Source organism: Dromiciops gliroides, chromosome 5, assembly GCF_019393635.1.
Source record: "Dromiciops gliroides isolate mDroGli1 chromosome 5, mDroGli1.pri, whole genome shotgun sequence".
NCBI classification, from domain to species: Eukaryota; Metazoa; Chordata; class Mammalia; order Microbiotheria; family Microbiotheriidae; genus Dromiciops; species Dromiciops gliroides.
This window is the reverse complement of record NC_057865.1, coordinates 127,361,514-127,384,120: the sequence shown is the minus strand read 5'-3', so window position 1 is coordinate 127,384,120 and position 22,607 is coordinate 127,361,514. Positions and strand designations below refer to the sequence as shown.

Genomic DNA, 22,607 nt, shown 5'->3' with positions numbered 1-22,607 from the left:
GCATGCATCAGGTTTACAGATGGCATATAATAACAGAAAGGAGATAGTAAAAACTAATAAAGCAAAACAGTTCATATAAAGTCTCTGAGTTCTCAAGTTTATTGCTACACTTAAATCCTCTTAAATCGTGTATATAATATATACCCACATACAGACATCTTTCCAAATTGTTAGAAAATTGACAAATTGACTCAAACTCTTGTCTATGGTTAATCATATAAGAAGCAGCTTCTTGTCTGTGTCTGAGATGATTTCTACAGTGACCTTCTAGCTGGTCTGCTAAGGCCCTAAAAAGGCAATTTCCATCTCCCAATACTTTACGAAGACTGACAGTTAAGTGGAGGATAGGTGGGGAGAGATGATGAGGAGACCACAGTTCTGGGTGGGGTGGTCTGGACCTGGAAAAATAGCTTTCTTCTCTACAACTATCATCATCTAACAGTTGAATAGGAGTAATAGTCAAATGGACATGGGGGCAGGTAGGTGTCGAAGTGGATAAAGCACCAGCCCTGGATTCAGGAAGACCTGAGCTCAAATCTGGCCTCAGGCACTTGACACTTACTAGCTGTGTGACCCTGGGCAAGTCACTTAACCCTCATTGCCCCGTTCCCCCCCCCCAAAAAAATAGTCAAATGGACAATGACAAAATGGACAAAATAATAATAATGTTCACTGGAAACTGAATTAGCTAATAATAATAATAATAATCTAATGGAACACACACTCTGGGTATCTTGAGGACCAGGATCCAAGCCAACTTTACTCAAAATCTTCTGGTTGAGGTTCTTTATCTTATGCCTTAAAACCATCCCAGATTCAAGGGAGAAAACAAAGCCCATTATTTCATATACCTACATAATATACTATATGTGATAGGTTATTAAAAAATCCAAAAGATATAAAGAAATAATCTTGACCATTTCTATTCAGTATTCAGTAATTCTGATTCTTCAGTACTTAAGAATGATATCCAATGTTATTTTTTAAAAATTAACTTCTAGATTTTAGACAATTTTCTTATTAAATTTTATAATTATTGTTAAAGAAGATACATTCACTTTATTTTTCCTTATATGTATAGAAATATATACATATATCATCAAACTAAAGTAAAATCAGTTTTCTGAAATTATTTTTCAATTTAAGGAAAACTTTTCCTTTTAATTTCAATAACTCCGTGATATTAAGAATGTTAACCTAAATTTAATAAGTGAGGTATTTTGAGCTTTTACCAAAGATGACGTGGAAAACCTAACAGGTTGCCATTTCCCTCCCTGTTCTTAGGAGAGTTCTTTAGTTGTACTGCAAAAGACTTCTTATTTTTTTAAATAATTTAATACAGTTCAATATTCATTAAATACTTAAAAGGTGCAAGATATCATGCTAGACATTGGTGATATAAAAATAAAAATCCATTCCAAGTCCTAGGGGAAGGCACTCTTCAGGAAGGATGCAACACAGAAATAAATCCAAGGAAATTTGAAGTAGAAATTACCAATGTCTGATGGGAAGAGAGAAGACTTCATGGAGGAGATGGTACCTGAATGAAACCCTGAAGAAAGATAGACATTATGAAAGGTACACGTATATTTCAGCGTTCTTTGAATGCACAGTGGCAGAAAAGTCGGGCTGAGTCTTGGGAACAGCAAACACACAGACAGTGTGAAGCAGCATAATGAAAAATAACACTTGGAAAACTAGGTTTGAGCCAAATCATGTAAGACCTCAAGGAGCCTGTATTTTAGCTTATAAGCAACATGGAACACCAGAGATTATTTATCAAGGTAATGATATAATCAGATTTGTGTTTTAGGAATATTATTTTGACAACTACATGAAGGATGGATAGAAGGAAGGAGAGATTGGTGGCAGGAGGGGCATTTTTAGGAAGCTATTAAAACACAGCCAGCAAGTAGTGATAATTATGACAGAGAAAAGATAAAGGAGTAGAAGTGTGAGCCCATAGTGGTAGAACTGTTAGAGAACTTGGCGACTGATTGGATTTGAGGAGGTGAGGAAGAAGTCAAAGACAACAGGTTATAAATATGGGGAACTGGGAGGGTGGTGGTGCTCTTGAAAGAGACAGGGAAGTTTGGAATTGTTGCTATGGGACATTCAGAGGGAAACATCCATTACGTAATTGGGGGGAAGGGAGGAAGGACTAGAGCAATACACTGGATTTGAAGAATTGAGTGTTATCTATGTAGAGAGGATAATTAAAACCATGAGAACAGAGATCATGAAGAGAGATCATTTAAAGGAATAAATGGGTAGAGGATAGCACTTTGGAGGATTCCCATGTTTAATGGGTGGGAGATATAGGACAACTGATTCAGCAAAGGAGATTAGAGAGGCACTACCAGACAGGTAAGAAGAAAATTAGGAAATCCATGTCATCAAAGTCAAGGTAGGAAAGAGAGTCCAGGAAGAGTGGTTTTTTAGAGCCAAAAACTACAGAGAGGTCAGTAAAGATGTGGATTGAGAAAATACCATCAAAATTAGCAAGCGAAATCTTTAGACTGGAAGCTAAAGGAAGGTCAGTTTTAGACTAACAGTCTCAAGGAATGACACAGTCAAGTAAAGAATGAGGGTGACTGGACCATATTAGTAGGCAGAAGGAAAAGAGCTGGATAATGTGGAGAAACCAAAGATGACAGAGAAGGAAAGATCAAAGGGACAGAGGGTCTCCAGGATGAAGGTAAAAAGAACTGATGGAACTGAGAGTATGTGGAGGAGTAGTGTTAGTAATAGTAGCCTCAAAGGTCAAAGAAATGTATCCTGAAGGGCTGTTCAAATAGAGACAAGACCCTCAACCTGTATGCTATTCTAATTCTATCTTGAAAGAAGGTCTTCACTATCTTAGATCTCCAGCTCCACCAAGATGGAGATGAACTACAGGGTAATAGGCTAACCTGGAATAGACCTGAAGAAGGCCAGTCTGAAATAAATTCTAAATAATAGAAAAGTTTGGAAAATAGTTTTGTTACTTTCAAGTGCATTAGAAGCAGAAAAGCACAGTGTGTTAAAAGTACCTGTTTTAATGAGTACATCAGAATGATTTATTAAATAATACATCAACTATATGTATGCAAATGTTTCTAAAATGAGAGGTAGGTCTATTTTCAAGTAAAACACTCCAAGTACAATCTTGTAACCCTAGACATGTGCTGAGAGAAGTCCTTTTCCATGGCAAAAGAAAAGGTCGACCTTGATCTAGCCCATGGCAGACTTTCACGAAACATTAAGTGCATTAATATTAATAATAATAGTGGACAATTATACTGAATCAAAAGCTTTCTAAAGTGCTTTATGTGTATTATCTCACTTCAGCCTCATAGCAACACTAGCAGGCTGGCACTACAGGTGTCATTACTGCCATTTTAACAATGAGGAAACTGAGGTTCAAAGACTGTAATAAGCATGCCTATGGTTGCAGCAATTATGTGGCAGAGGCTACACTCAAACCCATGTCTCTACAGACTACAAATCCGACAGTTTCTTTTACTCCATGATGTCTCATGAGATTTTACTCTGTAAATCTAAGGAATGTCTAATTGAACAAATGTCTTCTTCAAATGTACTCTCAACTATTCAACAATAGAAGTATATCTGTTGGTTTATTAATTCTTAATATGATGAACTGAGTTTCTATAACCAAGGGGTGTTCAATCAAGAGGCCAGATTTGTTGAGAATACTGAAGAAGGGATTGATATTTGTAGTCCTAGGGATAATTTTCACAATTTCTCTTTGAAATCATTATTGGTGTTTTAAAGCCATTAAGTTGTGAAACTATTGTCTTTTTCTCCCTCAAGACCATGCCTCCACTTGGAAAAATTAGGCTTATCAATTTGACAATTCTGTTTATTCTTTTTTTGCTGTTTTTAGGCAGTTATTAAGCCACATTGTCTAATGTACAAACATACCCCTTTAAGACTTTGCTTGTTTAAAGTCCTTCAATGTGCTAGCTTTGTAAGAAAGGCACTTTAACAATACATGTTTTTTCTACTTAATATAAAATACATTTTATACACACTATCATTAATTAACAAAACTCCAGGGATGAAAAGAATGGCTAATGGAAAATATGTGCTACAAAGTATTCTTTCCCAAATATTTTTATAACAAATCATTTTAAGGAAATTAAATATTAATAGATTTATTATTCAAATATTTTGGGGTTTAAAAAAAATAAACTATAGGGAGGCAGCTAGGTGGCACAATGAATAAAGTACCAGCCTTGGATTCAGGAGGACCTGACTTCAAATCTAACCTCAGACACTTGACACTTACTAGCTGTGTGACCTTGGGCAAGTCACTTAACCCATATTGCCCTGCCCACCAAAAATATTTTATTAAAAATAAACTATGGGGAAAAAAGCATAGAAAACACAGACAAATGAGGATCCCCTTGCCAAGTACATGAAAAATCCAATTTGTAGAATAACACAATTCATTACCTAGCAGAAATAAAGTAACTCAACTGCAGTCTATACATATTTGAGATAAAATTTGAAGTATTGCAATTAGAATCCTAGAGCTACTACAAGACCTAAGGTCCACTTTTAGGTGACAAACAAAACTTACTACCTCCTTCTGTTTGAGAGAAAGAGAAATCCCAATAATCAAGAACTGTGATACATGCTTTGGCAAAGTTTTAAGAAAAAAATATTACCTTTGTTATCAATTTCCTTTGTAGCATCCTACATACTAAAAACTTTATGGGGGAGAGAGGAATAGAGGGAAGGGAGAGAGAGAGGTAGGAAGGAGGCAGGGAGAGAAGGAGAGAAGAAGGAAGTAAGGGAGGAGGGAAAGAAAGAAGAAAGGAAGGGGTGAAGGAAGGGGGAAGGAAGGGGAGAAAGAAGGAAGCAAGGAAGGAAGGAAAAGTAGGGCTTACTATATATATATGTCAGGCATTGTGCTAAGTGCTGGTATACAAATAACAAGGCCAAAAAATATAGGGCTTGCCTTCAAGGAATTTACATCCTAATAACATTCTAATAGGAGAAGACAGCACATAAAGGAGAGATGAAAAAGTGAGGGAGGTGGGAAAAAGGTGGAGAAGTCCTAAGTATCTGGAATGAAACCAGGAGAGGAGTAAAGGAGTAAGTATGGCCAACTAGGGCACTTCCTCAATGAGGTTCTGAGGAAGAATTCACCAGAAGATTGAGCTGCAAAAGAGTAAGTACCTTCTAGGGTGAGAAGGCCACAGGAATGGAAGCATCTTAAACCTCTACAACACTGATTGGATTTTTTTCACATTTGGTTTAAGCTACTTAATTATCTATTCTTCTCATTTTTTATTAATTTTTATCTAAACTCTGAATACAGATAAGGATATAAAGTCAGTGTGACATAGTAGAGAGAATGTGTAACGATTGGAATAACGCCACCTGCTGGATACTAACTGTAGAAGAGTTCTGCCCATGAAGCGAAGGTCTTTGAGGGCAAGACCAGGAGTCTTGTCTTTGGTATCAGGAAGTGACGCGGACTAGTGGGAGGAGGAAGGAAGAGACTGGCGCGGAGTCTCGGGACTCTCTTTCCTGAGGACGCTGGCGGAGAAGGGAGCTAGAAATGTGCTCTCCCTTTAATAGATAGGAATCTAGGCCTTTCTCTCTCTCTTTACCAAACTCTTATTCTCCTTAATAAATGCTTAAAAGTCTAACTCTTGCTAAAGCTTATAATTTATTGGCGACCACTCATAGATATTTTAGACAGACTAGCTAGAATTTTAGCCCTTAACAGATGGCTGACCACGAAGAGGAAAGCTAAACCTGTCTTCTGATCTTCTGGTTGGGTAAGAAATTTCCCCTCCCTCTCCCTTTAACTGCTAAGTACTGGCGTACTGGCTGTGTTTTCCCTTTAAATTTTTTCGAATGGACCTTTTAAACTCCCTAATTAGCCTATTTTTGATTTTAGTCTGTTTAACCAGACAAATGGGAGATAAGATCATGTTAATGCTTTGTTTTTGTGGATTTTCTATTTTTCTTTTTATTTTTGTTAAAAGAGCCAGCAACTTACTCACACAAGGAAATATCTCTCCCTCTCCCAACCATGCTTTTTCAGAGAAACCTGAAGAGATTCCCGCAGCTTTTCCCAGTTCTAACACTAATTGTTGCTCTAATTTTGCATGCCTGGAGGCAATGACCCACCCTCTAGAAGCTTTTAATCCCCTAGCACCTGGAGGCAAAGTGGGGGAAGAGGAATCCAGGCCTGAGTTCAAAATCAAGTCTGATTCAAATTGCTCTGGTCCCTCCCCTCCTCTCCAGACCCCACCCTCTACTCCTCCTATGGCCAAGCCCATTGCTTCCCCTGCCTGGGAAGTCCAGAGATCTGATGCGCATGCTCAACTTTTTCTACCTGCATTTGCAGCTTCAGGCTCAGCCCTTCCCCGGCCTGGCTGTGCTTTTGAGACAATCTTAGAAAACTCTTTAAATTCCAGATATGCTCGTTTTGTTCATAATTTTGCTAACCTGCTTTTGTCTTTAATTAGTAATCTTATAAAGCATTTGTATGGTGAAAAGACTGACAGACAATATAGAGGGGTTAAAGAAGAAAAACTTAAGCTGAATAAGAATGACAATCAACATAGTTCAAGACTCTGCCTCTTTTGCCATGGAAGGGTATATATTTTACAGAAATGTAGAAGTAAGCAGCAAGGTATTGATATGAGTATTGGGGATTTTAGATATCGGAATCAAAGGTGTTCTGAATTCACTCAGAGTATTAATATCAGTTCAGAGGTTACATAGGATTTCTATGCTATTACATATACATTTTGAAATTAATGGTATGGGTTTATTTTCATAGAGATTTTCATGCTTTTGAGATTGTGTTTTATATTTAGTTTTTAAAACAAGGAGAATATTTGTAAAAGCTTTTTATAGTCATGTGATCAAGTTTATATTTTATAATACTCTTATTAATATTAAGTTCACATTCATTTAGACTTCCTTAGTTTGAATTTCATTGTCTTTTATTGTTCCATGTGTATTTTCTTCTATTCATTTGTCTATCTAATTTTGAAACATTGCAAGATGGTTTTGATTTTATTATACAATGTTAATTCTAGGAGTATTGTGCTCCCATATTCTGAGTTGTTTGTTTTTGTTATTTTTTCTCAACTGATTATTTGATCAAACTCTTTAAAGCATTTCCCTGGCAAATTGGTTGCCATGGCAAGTGTAAATTGATTCTAGAAGTATTATTTTTGATAAGCATATTCCAAAAAAAAAAAAAAAAAAAGAGGGGAACATTTGTAAAAGTTGTCTTTGAGATTGTGTTGTGCTTTAACTTGTATTTAAATATGTTCAGATTTTTCACAAAAGTAATTGTATACTAAGTAAAAAAAAAGATATTATTTGAAATTGTTGCATAACTATATATTGTGTTCTGAGTCAAGATGTATTCACATTTTTTGCAATCATTTATTATCCTCAATTTTTAAATCCATATGAGACTTGGATTATGGGAACTTATCATTTAAGACACTAATTACCTTTATTCTGAGTTATCAGATGCCAGTTGGCCAAGATGCCATCCAATCACAAGAGGAATACATGCAAGAGCAGACACTGAACTGTCACATGAGGGGAGACATGCATGAAGTCAAGGTATGGCCGAGGGAACGGCTTTTGACAAATGTTGAGGTTGGATTCTCTTGGTTTAATATTTTATTTTATTTTTCCCCACAATATTGTACAGATGGCTGGAAGTATTGATCCCACCCATCTCACTTCTACACCTGGCTTCTATGCTCCCTCCTATATGCCTGATGCCATGGACATCTCAATCCCATGCATCTGATTAAGTCTGACTCAGTTTCCTCTAATATGTTCGGTGGCATGGACATATATTCCATCCACCTATTTTAAGCCTGGCATACTGCATGGGCAGTACATATTGCTCAAATGTGGGAATGCTCATATCCCATCATTTCTCTGTTCTTTTTTGGTAACCCCCATAATTATCTCAGGTGTCATGATAAATAACAGTGTTGAATTTGGCCTTGACATCTGTTACTAATTATATTAGATTTTAAAATTTCTCATAATGGCATGAGGATAATTAGGCAGATGATGCAAAAAGTGATGAAACAAAGATAAAAATTATTTTTAATAATTAATATCGCAGCAATTGTCTTCTCAATTACCCTCCATAAGGGGGGACTATAGTAAGATTATAATTTTAAAGAATGTTTCAATTTTTGTTTTATTATATGTTTCATGTGTAACAACTAAGATTCTGTATTCCCTTAGACATGTTTTTGAGAACTTTCATTGTTTGATTTGATTATTGACAAAGCTGTTTTAAAGTTGTGTTAAGCTCAATTTTGTAGGAAATTTTCCTGGCTGATTACCAGCATCCACACATCAACCCCTGAAAAGACTTCCATTCCACGACTACACCTAGAGGACATCTGAGAAAAGACTTTCAGAGACTTTAAATGAACAGTTTTGATTTGTTGTTTTTGTTGTTTTTTCTCTTTCTGTTATAATATACACCATCTGTAACATGTATTCTCTGCAGAGGCCCTCCCTTTGCAAGACTAATGTCAAAGCGTCGGTTCATGAGGACAAAAAAAAAAATCGCCCCTCTGGACAAAACTTTCCTCTCTTCCTTTTCTATATTGTTGTTCACATATTATTAGTTATCAATAGTTATTATATTCTTTTTACTGTTCCGTCAAGGAAACATTTTGCTTCTTGAGGAACAACAGGGGGGACTGTAACGATTGGAATAACGCCACCTGCTGGATACTAACTGTAGAAGAGTTCTGCCCATGAAGTGAAGGTCTTTGAGGGCAAGACCAGGAGTCTTGTCTTTGGTATCAGGAAGTGACGCGGACTAGTGGGAGGAGGAAGGAAGAGACTGGCGCGGAGTCTCGGGACTCTCTTTCCTGAGGACGCTGGCGGAGAAGGGAGCTAGAAATGTGCTCTCCCTTTAATAGATAGGAATCTAGGCCTTTCTCTCTCTCTTTACCAAACTCTTATTCTCCTTAATAAATGCTTAAAAGTCTAACTCTTGCTAAAGCTTATAATTTATTGGCGACCACTCATAGATATTTTAGACAGACTAGCTAGAATTTTAGCCCTTAACAAATGGAAGGAGTTTCTACCCTATAAAATCTAATTAGTATTAGGGACAAACATAAAGCTTTTTCTAAGCCCTGCAGAAAATGGTGTGATTACTTAAACAGACTCTGTTTTATGTTTGCCAGATGTAAACTATATGTTCATTTGGAACCAAGTTAGACGAAGAGTGAAAATACCATGTTCTTGGCTCAACTCAAAGTGATGAAACAGAAATTATATATACTAAGGACATATAGGATGCCAGAGAATTTCAGTCAAACTCTGAGCATGATATATCCTGACAATATCCCCAATGAGATGAGGAAAGACCTAAGCAGTTCTTTTTTCCCCCAATATCATTTCTGCAAGCATGCAAATCAAAATTCTGCAGCCCATTTTAATATTTGCTTGTTTGTTTGTTTTTTTGCAGGGCAATGGGGTTTAAGTGACTTGCCCAGGGTCACACAGCTAGTAAGTGTCTGAGGCTGGGTTTGAACTCAGGTCCTCCTGAATCCAAGGCTAGTGCCTTATCCATTGCGCCACCTAGCCGCCCCCCCATTTTAATTTTTAAAAGTTCAAACTAGGTTATTCCACTGCTCATAATAGTTAATGATGTGATAGTAAATAAAACACCAAACTAATATTTAAATATATTCTTACTGCCATGAATGAATTTGATCCAGCTTTTGTTCTTGTTCAGTTATTTCAGTCTCTTTGTGACCCCATTGGGGCAAACACTGGAGTGTTTGCAATTTCCTTTCTCCAGCTCATTTTACAGATGAAGAAAGTGAAGCAAACAGGGTGAAGTGACTTGCCCAGGGTGACACTGCTAGTAAGTGTCTAAGGCCAGATCTTAACTCAGGAAGATGAATCTTCTTGACTCCAAGCCCTACACTCTACCCACTGTGCCATCCAGCTGCCCTTTGAGCCAGCTACTAGTTTGCAACCCTTCACCACTGAAAACTGATTAGGAGGGAAGACATTACTGTTTAACAAAGCTAATGCATATGAACTTGTGCAAATATATATTACTCCTTTCTTCATACTAGGTTTTAGACTCAGTCAAAAGATATAATGCTTGTCAAAAATGTGATTTTTGATAAGTTTGTAACATTAGATATGTCCCAGTGTTTGCACTGATAGATTATATGAGGTAAAAAAATGTTCTGGATGCATATAATTATGACATTATATAATTATGACATTAGTTAGTATGCATCAGAAGTGAGTGGTGCACACAGGTCTGACTATAAATCCACTAGAAAATGATGTTTCTTGTGGCAGTCTATTTATGTCTGTCTGATTGTCTCGATGGATATATAAAATATTTTATTATATATACACATGAATGAGAAGTGTGAGGCAATATAGATGATAGACTTTGATATAGCAATGGTACTAGAAAATATACTTAACACTGGCCAAAAAATAAGAATTCTGAAAATTTCAAACCACTGAAATACAGCCTACCACCAAATGCCGGAGAAAACCCCCTATACATACCCAAAACAGTGCTCAGTAATAAAAAATAATTAGTCTTCTGTACTCTAAGAAGCCTGACATCTTAAGCAAATAATAAATATTTGTTCTTGGTACAGATCAGCTTAGAAGCAGAGTTGGAGTGGATGTTCAAAAAGACAGGAAAGTGAATAATGCATTTTAGGAAGATATTCATCAAGAATGCTTAAAGTAAATCTAGCAATTAAAGGGATAAGCTTAAATCTGCATATTTGATCTCACCAATAACTGTAAACAATGGTACATTACTGTAATATACAAAATTTTCATTATAAAAATAGCTTACCTACCATCCATAGGATATTATAGTTTTTCCAGCAAAAATAATCCATTTTGCCATGAGCTAACCACACTATTTTCTACTCTTTTTTATGATATGCTGTGTGGTTCAGCCAAAAGAATATGCATTTGGACCTGGAAGATCTGGGTTTAACTCCCACCTCTACCACTTTACCTTTGTGTCTGTGGGCAATTCATTTTACCTTCATGTGTCAGTTTCTTCAGTTCCTCTGTAAAACGGAGGATTGGACTAGGAGACTTCTCCTGTCCCTTCTAGCTCTACATCTATGATCAGTGCAGTTATAGTTATAATATTGTGGTCAGAGAGTGAACCTGGATACTTGAGGTGGGCAAAGAAGTTTTTCTTGATGCAAAAAAAGCCATGGTCTTATTAGAATCAAAAGCTGTACTAAGGGATTGATGGGTTGTGATTACCATTGGGGAAGCAGAAAACGACTCACTTTTAGAAGGTATTTAAATTATTTTAGAACACTAGTATCCAACTTACTGTGCTAGAAAACTAATGAAAATTAATGTATTCCCAAAAAGTAAACGATTTTTCTTCACTGTCAATTTTAATGTCCAGTAGCTCCTGTTTATATATGAAAACTGTGATCAAAGACTTGGTAGATGGTGGTGGTGGTTGTTTTTAATAGCAGCATTATTTGTAAATGACAAAAAAGATGGGAGCAACTAAAATGCCCAATAATAGAGAATGGTCAAATAAGTTTGGTAATTCATATAAAGATATATTATAATACATCTAAAACCAAAAGGTAAAAGGAATAGAAAGAAATCTGTAAAAATCTTTATGAAATGATACAAAGATGAACAGAGTACATACTAACTAAAAAAAAGAAACCTAATACAGACTTGGAGGGAATGAATAAAGAAATTATAGCATTTTGTGCACTGTAATTATTTAAATATAAATAGTTGCAAAAGATACTTTAGGGGGCAGCTAGATGGAGCAGTGGATAGAGCACCGGCCCTGGAGTCAGGAGTACCTGAGTTCAAATCCGGCCTCAGACACTTAACACTTACTAGCTGTGTGACCTTGGGCAAGTCACTTAACCCCAATTGCCTCACTGAAAAAAAAAAAGGTACTTTAATTGACTATGTTGATATTTACTATTAAATGACTGATTATTCTAGGATTTTTCTTCACAATGTAGATTTTAAAGTATTTTACAGCTTATAAGTCAGATTAACTTGAGTATTAAATGTTTCATATCTACAAATATGATGAATCTTAAGAAAAAAATTCTCATTGATCAAACCTATGCTACAAAGTTGTATTTCATCAAAGCTGTCTATTGTCATAAGAAAACATGCCCTAAATCGCTATTGACTAGAGAAATGGAAATTAAAACAACTCTGAGGTACCACCTCATTCCTATCAGATTGGCTAATATGACAAAATAATAAATGCTGGAGAAGGTATGGGAAAACTGGAACACTAAAGAATTGTTGATGGAGTTGTGAACTGATCCAACCATTCTGGAGGGCAATTTGGAACTATGCCCAAAGGGCTATAAAACTGTGCATACCCTTTGACCCAGAAATACCACTACTAGGTCTATATCACAAAGAGATCATAAAAAAGGTAAAATGACCCACATGTACAAAAATATTTATAGCAACTCTTTGTGGTGGCAAAGAGTTGGGAATTGAGGGAATGCCCATCAATTGGGGAATGGCTGAACAAGTTGTGGTATGTGAATGTAATGGATTACTATTGTGCTATAAGAAATGATGAGCAGGGGGCAGCAAGGTCCAGTGGATAAAGCACCAGCCCTGGATTCATGAGGACCTAAGTTCAAATCTGGACTCAGATACTTGACACTTAACTAGCTGTGTGACCCTGGGCAAGTCACTTAACTCTCATTGCCCCACAAAAAAAGGAGGGGGGGAAGAAATGATGAGCAGGCAGATTTCAGAAAAACCTGGAAAGACCTAAGTGGACTAATGCTGAGTGAAGTGAGCAGAACCAGAAGAACACTGTACACAGTAACAGCAAAATCGTATGATTATCAACTGTGATGGACTTAGTTCTTCTCAGCAATACAATGATTCAAGACAATTCCAAAGGACTTATGATGGAAAATGTTCTCCACATCCAGAAAAAAGAACTGTGGATTTTGAATACAGATTGAACCATACTATTTCTACTTTTTTTGCGTGTTTTTTTCCCCTTTTGTTCTGATTCTTCTTTCATAACATGACTAATGCAGCAATATGGTGTTTTGGGGGTGTGGGGATGGGGCAATGAGGGTTAAGTGACTTGACCAAGGTCACACAGCTAGTAAGTGTCAAGTGTCTGAGGCCGGATTTGAACTCAGATCCTCCTGAATCCAGGGCCAGTGCTTTATCCACTGCACCACCTAGCTGCCCCGCAGCAATAGGTTTAATGTCATTGTACATATATAACCTGTATCAGATTGCTTTTTGTCTTGGGGAGGGGGAAGGGAAGGAGGAAGAAAAATTTGGAATTAAAAATCTTATGAAAACAAATGTTGAAAACTATCTTTACATGTAACTGGAAAATAATAAAATACTTTTTTTTCATTTAAACAAAGTTATATTTCAACAACATAAGATTAATATACCTATGAAAGTTAATTTGTAAAGATATCAACAAAGAAGAAAAGAAAAAGTCATGCAAAAATATTTTTATCACAGGGAAATAAAAGATGTTTTCCAAGCTTAAAATTCAAATCTTAATGACATATGCCAAAATACATAATTCTGAAATGTATAACTCATTTTATTTACTCTGGAGAAGATCTTGTAAGAAATGAATCATTATGAAAGTATATTCTACTTTATCATTATAGCTTAAATCAAGAAGCACCAAATTAACTCTACCAACATTCATAATAGCCTAACTTTCATTAATCAGCCGGTTCTAGATACTGTTCTCTAAACTTCTGGATTAAAAAAAAAAAAGCTAAAAACACAGGGTTTTTCCCCCCAATAATGAAAAATATGCAAAAACCCTAGAAAAGTCAAAATGAAAAATGTATCTCCTACTTAAGTATAATGGGCTAATCTTAAATGTTTACAGATTTCTAAAACTTTGTTTTAAGTCTACATTTTATCACTTAAGGTTTGCCTGCAACTGAATACACATAATGTATCACAAGATGACAAATGACAATTTCTTGATGGTTATATTTAGCTGCTGCTGAACAGGGTAAACATGTCGATTCAATTTGTTTACATCCACACTGAACTGGCAAAGCTTTCAAAATACGTGTTTTAATGGTAAGGTAAAATTGCAATAACAAATGAATTCAACAATTGTCTATATAGCTAAAAGCTTTCAGTAGTACCAATCTGCAGCTTTCATTTCTAAGACAAAAACAGTTTCTACTTAGCTTCAATTTCTCTTTGGAAAAAAAAGGGGGGGGGGAGGGAGTTCTGCTAGCGAAATTACTTAAAAAACAACAACAGTTCATTCTAGATTATTTTTCTAATCAGGTTTTTGGCTTTAATTCTAATTTTGCTGGAGAAACATTTCTTTTCCCCTCAATGTTTCACTAATAAAACATTTTGAAATATCCTGCCTATATTTGGTAATTTCACATTTATTAAATAAAATGCAATTAATTTTTTTTCAGTTACTTGAACTTTTATTTTAACAAAAGGGTCAAATCAATTACTACAGTTCACTAACAATATTTTATAAGATTTTGCCTCTTACCTCTGGCTTTATCTGATTTTAAGTCAGCTCCATTAATTTCTTACTTTTTCAACTGGTGTTATGGATAACATTTTGACTTTGTTTGAACATCATAATAGCTCAAATATGAGTTCCTTCTAAGTAGTTAGTCAAAAAAGGTGCCAAAACCCATGGATATTTGTTGGTTTGTTTTTTTTCATCAGTTTGCTCAGATGGTTTCCCACTTTCAAAAATAAAATTGCTATAGGGAGGTATTTCTGACTTTATATGCTTTACTTGTATAAAAGGTTACATGTAAATTAGCAGGCAAGAACTTTCCAGAATATCGGTTCATTTAGAATAAAGCATTTGATTTGTCTGAAATATATGCCTTTTCTCAAAAGGATTAGTAAGATACTAATGTAAAAATTCACATGGCATCCTTCTGAGGAACTTCAGAGAGCTTCAAAATTTTTACCAATCAACCATCAGTCTACCATTTATGTAATTCCATAACATTGGAATTTCTAGAGCTAGACAGAACCTCAGAAACCATCTAGTTTAAACCCTTCATTTTATAAATGAAGAAACTGAAACCTATCTAGATATATTATCTATGTTTGCAAAGCTAGATAGTGGTAGAACCAAAGTTAAATCCCTACTGACTTCTTTCCACGCCAGATTTCTGTCTACATAACACTGATGTATTTGAATATTTGGGTATTTGTTTAAAGCAATCTGGTGAGTAATATGCCTGGAAAACAATTTTTTTAAGGCCTCTATGACTTCTTGGTCCTCAGGCCTTACAGGGCCTGTTTAGGTAGTAACATGGCCTTTGAGAACAAAACCAAACTAAACTTGCCACTCCAAACTATAACACAGCCTGAAAGAAACTGTTCACATTTCTACAACTCTTCCAATGAACACAAAACTGTAAATTACTAATTTCAGTCATATCTCTCAGGAAAAGAATGTGTTCTTTCCCACAGCATGTTTGGCAAACACCACATGGAATCACATTGCTATCACAGATCCCTAGGCATTTTTCTTGTGACAGAGATTAAAAAACAACTCAACACACTACTATTTAGTCTTTTAGGGTAAAATGAAGGAAGAAGTAAGAACCGTACCCATGCAAGAAGCAGCAAATTTCTTTTGACTGTCCCACAGTATCCTAACATCCCCACAATGATAAGGAAACAGCAGACAGCAATCATGATGGGATGAACCACAGGAAAGTAAGTTAAGATGACAGCTTCCTCTACCCTAAAAAGAAAAACAACAACAAAAAAATTAGAAATACATCACGCACAAAAATGAAAGAAAAAAAGACAAAGTTTTTATATCACAAGAAAAAAATCATGTTTTAATTAATAACTTTAAATCATCACATGTAAATGCAATGCTGTTTTTAGTTACTTTGCTTTTCCTGTCAAATGAGAGAATCTCTCTTTCAGCTTATTATGAACATATTCTTAGGCAAAGGTCTCTCTCTTAAAAGACAGACTGGAATCTAAACGGAAACCTTGAAGCCTCTCTAGCAGAGGTCCAAGATAACAGTACTTAGCATGATACTGTCCTCCACAGCTCATAGATAATCCCTCATGGAAAGGAACCAAAGGAAGGTTGGATCAGTAAAATATCCCCTCCCCTGCTCATTATCTTCACCCTATCCTCTCTTCTGCTCTCACCAATGAATCCAGGATTTTCAAGAAATTATAAATTGGTCTGCCTCACAAAATGGATGTGGATTTGAATGGTTCCATATCAACAAAAAAGGGAAATCAGGGAATAGACCATGAGAGGATGGTAGAAGGCAAATGGAGTGAAAGGTGTAGGCCAAGAATATCAGGACAAACAGAAGCAGTCAATTTTTATACTGTCTAGGAAATAACACCAGTAAATATATGATCCTTCACATACAAAGATGATGCTACTGATCCAGCATCAGCAAGATATGTGCTTTTCCACTTACATCCATGCATTCATCTGGTCCGCTCTGTACAAACTGATTTGTAAAATGGCTAGAATGAGCAAGGGGCCAGTGATGACATGAAAAAAGGGGTGGGGGTGGGGGACAAGGGCACACATAAGCAGATAAAGCTCATGAAAGAGACAATGTACCAAACAGGTTCCAAAGGAGAGAGGGAAAATGAAAAATCCTTCATGTGTGATCTAAATGGGCAACAGCAGGTTATATCTAAGAGATTATTAATATTATTTTGTCATGGGTGGGCTGGTTTTTGGATATCCTCAGTTAAAGAATTGAACTCACACACATTACAATCAGAGATAGCATTAGGTTTTATTTATTGCAAAGGGATGTGGCCTGGGAAAACTTTAAGACTTCATCCTTCCAAGCCGGTGCAAGGGGATGTGGGGATGTGTGGGATGTGGCCAGGAGAAGTTTAAGACCTCCCCTCCCTGAGCCAGAAGAAAGACAATATCTTTATAGGGGGGCAAATGGGGGAGACCTAAAAATGGAAAATTACAGCTTATGGGGGACTGGGGATACTTGAAACAGTTGTGTTTACATTCCTGAGCTCCTGGGTCATTGCCACCTCCTAGTTCTAATCATGCAATATGCATATCTGGCCTCTTGTTATGATTTGTATTGCATCTATTTTCCTTGTACCTTTGAGGCATGGCTGCCATTAGCAAGTCGACTAATCATTTTGTTCTTCACAGGAAGAACTTTCTGACTGACCCCAGGACCACTATAATTTTAAAACTAGCATGGCCAACAATACTAAAATATATTACTGCATAATTATAAATCCTACCTTGTTTCTGCAGTTAAAGTCAGAACATTATTCAGATAATCCCTCATCCAGGCAGAAACTGCCAACACGCTGATGGACATCAACTGGGGAAAAACACATTTGTTATTAAATATTTAATATAATGATATTGCTGGAGCAATGATCAAATATATGATTTAATCAGAATGTTTGTGTCACTATCCATAATAACAACTTATTACTTACTGTACCACAATATTATTTATTGAATATTCCTACTATAACATAGAGTGAGAGAATCATAGATTTTTTTTTTTTGCTATACTAAAAATATTTACTAAACATCATGGCTGGAAAGAAGCTGAGATCAATTGTTTAAAAATCAAACAAAGGTGGCAGCTGGGTGGCACAGTGTATAGAGCACCAGCCCTGGATTCAGGAGGACCTGAGTTCAAATCCAGCCTCAGACCCTTGACATTTACTAGCTGTGTGACCCTGGGCAAGTCACTTAACCCCAATTGCCTCACTAAAAAAAAAAAAAAATCAAAGTCCAAAGAAAAAAGGTTTCTTAGGGAGCCCTAAGTGAGAGTGCCTCATGTGGGTGGAGGGATTGAGGTGGTTCCCCAGGCTTCTCATCATCAGAGAGCCCCTGGGCACTACTGCCATAGGGGGAATCTTAGTTTCCAATGGGGTATCTTCCTGTGATGAACTACAAATCAGAGATAGAAAAGAGGCCAACCGCATCCCCATGGACATGAGTCTTCATGGCAAACCTCTGGGCATCTCCTCCCTCCCCAGCTAGAAGGGGCCTTCATTGGTTCCCAATTCTTTTAAGTATTCCTTTTTATATAAAAAACTTAAGGGATGCCCACAAGATAGATTTAATATGTGGCATAGACTCTCACTGCTACATGGTAATGCTTTTTTCTTCATTGACTGACTAGTAGATGATAACCTTTTATCACAGTAGTTATTTCATACCTTTTTCAGTACCAATGCCAGCCTCCCCTCTTCTCAGAAAATGACATTCATCCACTTTTCTATGAAAACCAAGACCATCAGTCATTAGCTCACTCATCTCTCCTACTCCACACATCAAATCCCTTCTACACATCTTCATCCACCCTCTTCCAATTGGTTCATTCTCTGAGGGAAAAGAATCCCTCTCTTCTTGTCAAGGCTAACCCCTCAATTGGTAACATACCCTCTATTCTATCCCCTTCCACCTTCTCTGGAAGCTTCCTCATCAATGACTCACTTCCTTTCTCCCATCTTTAACCTCTCCAGCATCAAGAGCTGGAGGGACTGGGAAAGGCCTCCTGAAGAAATAAGTAATCATCTATCCTCTGCTTAAAAATTTCTAATGAAAAAAAAAAAAAGACTTCTAATGAGGGAGAACCAATGTTTCCTGAGGCTGTCCATTCAACTTTGAGTTAGCTTCTCTACTAGCTCCTTTCCTCCCTCCTATAGCTTATAGCATGGCCATGTCTCTCCCACTCAAAAAAACAACAATAAAAACCTTTCATTTGACTCTGCCATCCTCTAATTATCATTCTATAGCACACTGCATATTTTTTAAGCTAATAAAAATTAAAATCACAATGTCTGATATGAATATGGATGCAAAGATTCTTTATAATATCTCATCTACCACTCTCCAGGGGCCCAGAATTCACAGGTTAGGAAATATTGATCTGTTTCAATCATTTCATTTTGTCAATAAAGAAAATTAGATTTAGAGAGGATAATTAATTTGCCCAAAGTCACACTGCTAGTAAGGACAATCAAAACTAAAAAGGAGCCAGGCTCCTGACGCACTGCACAGTGATCTTTCCTCTCTATGACACAGAATCAGAGGAAGTAAGAGTTAAAAGGGGCCTGAGAGGCCATCTAGTCTGGCCAGTAGATGATAAAATGCCCTTCCTATTCAGTCACTAAGCATTTATCAAGTGCTTTCTATGTGCTAGGCACCATGCTGAGTGCTGAGAATAAAAAGAAAAGCAAAAAAACAAAAAAACAGTCCTCCTTCAAGGAGCTCACCTTTTAATGGGGGGATCAACGTGTAAATAACTAGTTATATACAAGATACAAACAGAGTAGATGAAGGTGATCTGAAAGGGAAGCATCATGACCTGGAGGGACTGAGAAAGGGCTCCTGAAAAAGTCAATGATCATTTATGCTCTGCCTAAAAACCTCTAATGAGGGAGGTCTAAATGTTTCCTGAAACCATCCATTCCACTTTGAGATAGCTATAATGGGAATTTTTTCCCTTATGTTAACTCTCCAATCCATTTACCCTCCAGTTCTCTCCTAGGCCATCTCCCCTGCTTTAGCCATCCTCTCCTCTTTTCCCCATCTTGACTCCTTGGTGAACCAATTCAACTTTACATTGTTCACTCTTGAATCTCTAGCTGCCTTACCATATCATTAATCACACCAGGCCAAGCCTCAATCCCACCATTTGCCATCTACACCAATACTGCTGAACAAAGATAGAAAAAAACCATGTAAACATTCTGAGTCCAGTAAAAATTTATGTTACACAACCTCAACTGGGCCTTCTCTACACAATCTTTTTTTTTTTAGGTTTTTTTTTTTTTTAGTGAGGCAATTAGGGTTAAGTGACTTGCCCAGGGTCACACAGCTAGTAAGTGTGTGTTAAGTGTCTGGGGCTGGATTTGAACTCAGGTACTCCTGACTCCAGGGCCAGTGCTCTATCCATTGCGCCACCTAGCTGCCCCTCTACACAATCTTATTATACCTCCCTTATCAATTTACTATACCGTTCTCCACAGAAGCTCTTCCAAATCTTTTCATGCCTTCTCAAATTTTCTATGGCTTCTCCACCCACTCACTCAGCAGAGAACCTTGCCACATATTTTACAGAAAAAAATTGAAGCCATTTGCTATGAATTCCCTCTTCCCCCCTTTCTCATCTCCTATCACTCAATTGCCTCCTGTCACTTTCTCCTCCTGTCTCACATGATGAAGTGGCCTTACTCCTTTACCTAGGTTAACCTATATACTTGTTCATGATCCCATTTCATCCAGTCTCTCCCACCAGATTGCCCCCGCTGCCATCCCCACTCTTTCATTTATTTTTTTGTTTTGTTTTGTTTTGCAGGGCAATGAGGGTTAAGTGACTTGCCCAGGGTCACACAGCTATTAAGTGTCAAGTGTCTGAGGCCAGATTTGAACTCAGATCCTCCTGAATCCTGGGTTGGTGCTTTATCCACTGTGCCACCTAACTACCCCTTTTTAATTTGTTTTCAATCTTTCCCTGCCTACTGGCTATTTCACATATCCATGTCTCCCCTGCCCCATCCTGAAAAAAAAATCTTACTTGATCCTTCAAATCCTGCTATCATCCCATATCCCTTCTGCCCTTTGTGGGTAAAGACCTCATAAAAGATGTCTCCAATACATGCCTCCACTTTCCTCTCATTCTCTTCTTAATCTCTTACAATTTGGCTTCCAACTTAATCGTTCCAACCAAACTGCTCTCTCCAAAGCTACCGATGATCTCTATACTGCAAAAGTCAAGTGCTTTTTCTCAGTCCTCATTCTCCTTTACCTCCCTTCAGCTTTTGCCACTGTTGATCATCCTATCCTCCTTGATAGTCTCTTATCTCTAGGTTTTGAGGACACCACAGTTTCCTGGTTCTCCTACCTGTCTTCTTTGCTTAAACCTCTTCCAGATCAAACCTTCTAACCATAGAAGTCCCTTAGGGTCCTGTCCTGGCTTCATTCTCTTCTGCCTCAATACTACTTCACTTACTGATCTCATCAGTATCCCATGGATTTAATCAGCATCTCTATGCTAATGATTCTCAAATCTACCTACCTATCCAGCCCCAATCTCTCATCTCCAGCTGCCTTCCAGACATCTCAAACTGGATGGCAAGTAGACATCTTCAACTCAACATGTCCCAAGCTGAACTCATCCACTTTCCCCTTATATCCACCCCTCCTCTGCCTTCTGTATTATTATAAAGGACAACACCATCCTTCTAGTGTCTTAGGCATGCAACCTAAGAGTCATCCCGGACTTTTTCCCCTTTCTCACCCCTCATATCCAATCTTTTGCCAAGGCTTGTCAATTTCACCTTTGCAAAATCTGTCAAATACACCATTTCTCCTGACACTGACACTACTCTAGTGGTCCTCATTACCTCATGCCGGGCCTCCAAAATCTAATACAAAACACTTGGTTTGGCATTCAAAGTCCTTCATAACCTACCCCCCCTTTTACTTTTCTAGTCTTCAACCCAGTGATATTAGCCTCCTGGCCATTCCAGAAACAAGACACTCCATCTCTCAGCTCCCAAAATTCTCTCTGGCTGGAATGCCTGGAATGGTCTCCTTCCTCCACTTACTACAGCCCTCCCTGGTTCCAATTAAAAACCCACCTTCTACAGGAAGCCTTCCCCATCCCCACTTAATTCCAGTACCTACTCTCTATTAGTTATTTCCTATTTATCCTGTATATTATAACTTTCTTTATATAGATATTTGCATGTTGTCTCCCCATTAGATTATAAATTCCCTGAAGACAGGGAAAGTCTTTTGCGTCTTTTTGTATACCCAGTGCTTAGCACAGTGCTGGCACATAGCAAGTGCTTAATAAATGTTTATTGATTGATGTCCAAGTTTGCCTCTTTGCAACATTTATCCATTTCTCCCAGTTCAACCCTTTGAGGGTTATACTTCCTTCATTGATTCCAAGCCACATACAATAATTATTTTAACACAAAAATGTTTTATTAACTTTCCAATTATTTATAAAAATTTATTGTGCAAAATGAAAGCACATTTTAAAATTTTGTTAGATCATTTTATAGATGAGGAACTGAGGCAAGCAGGGTGAAGTGACTTGCTCAGGATCACAGAGCTAGTAAGTGTCTGAGGCAAAACTGGAACTCAGGAAGATAAGTCTTTCTGAATCCAGGCCTGGTACTCCATCCACTATACCACCTAGCTGTCCAATTCTACCAATCCTTCAATATGTCAAATACTCCAGGAAGTTTTTCCTGATCCATCAATATTGACCTCTCCTGTTGACTTCTAACAAAATTTTGTGTTTTATCTCCCTAAAATAATTTGTCACATGACCATATATTATAACTGGCTATTGTAACGATTGGAATAACGCCACCTGCTGGATACTTACTGTAGAGGAGTTCTGCCCATGAAGGGAAGGTCTTTGAGGGCAAGACCAGGAGTCAGGAAGTGACGCGGGCTAGTGGGAGGAGGAAGGAAGAGACTGGCGCTCAGTCTCGGGCTCTTTCCTGGGGACGCTGGCGGAGAAGGGAGCTAGAAATGCGCTCTCCCT

The 22,607-nt window shown here is 37.3% G+C and overlaps 1 protein-coding gene across 3 annotated transcripts in view; it reads right to left on the bottom strand.

Annotated features, from left to right (window-relative positions):
- Window positions 1-22,607, bottom strand: part of TSPAN12 (tetraspanin 12) — a 108,448-nt gene that overhangs the window by 63,890 nt on the left and 21,951 nt on the right. For 2 of the 3 annotated variants that reach the window (XM_043966621.1, XM_043966622.1), the window contains 2 exons: window positions 17,317-17,399; window positions 15,664-15,799 (listed from right to left, as the gene is read on the bottom strand). In XM_043966621.1, the coding sequence (XP_043822556.1) occupies window positions 15,664-15,799; window positions 17,317-17,399 (219 nt within the window). Of the gene's footprint in view, window positions 1-15,663; window positions 15,800-17,316; window positions 17,400-18,255; window positions 18,315-22,607 lie in introns of all 3 variants that reach the window. The other variant, XM_043966623.1, reaches the window with a different exon arrangement.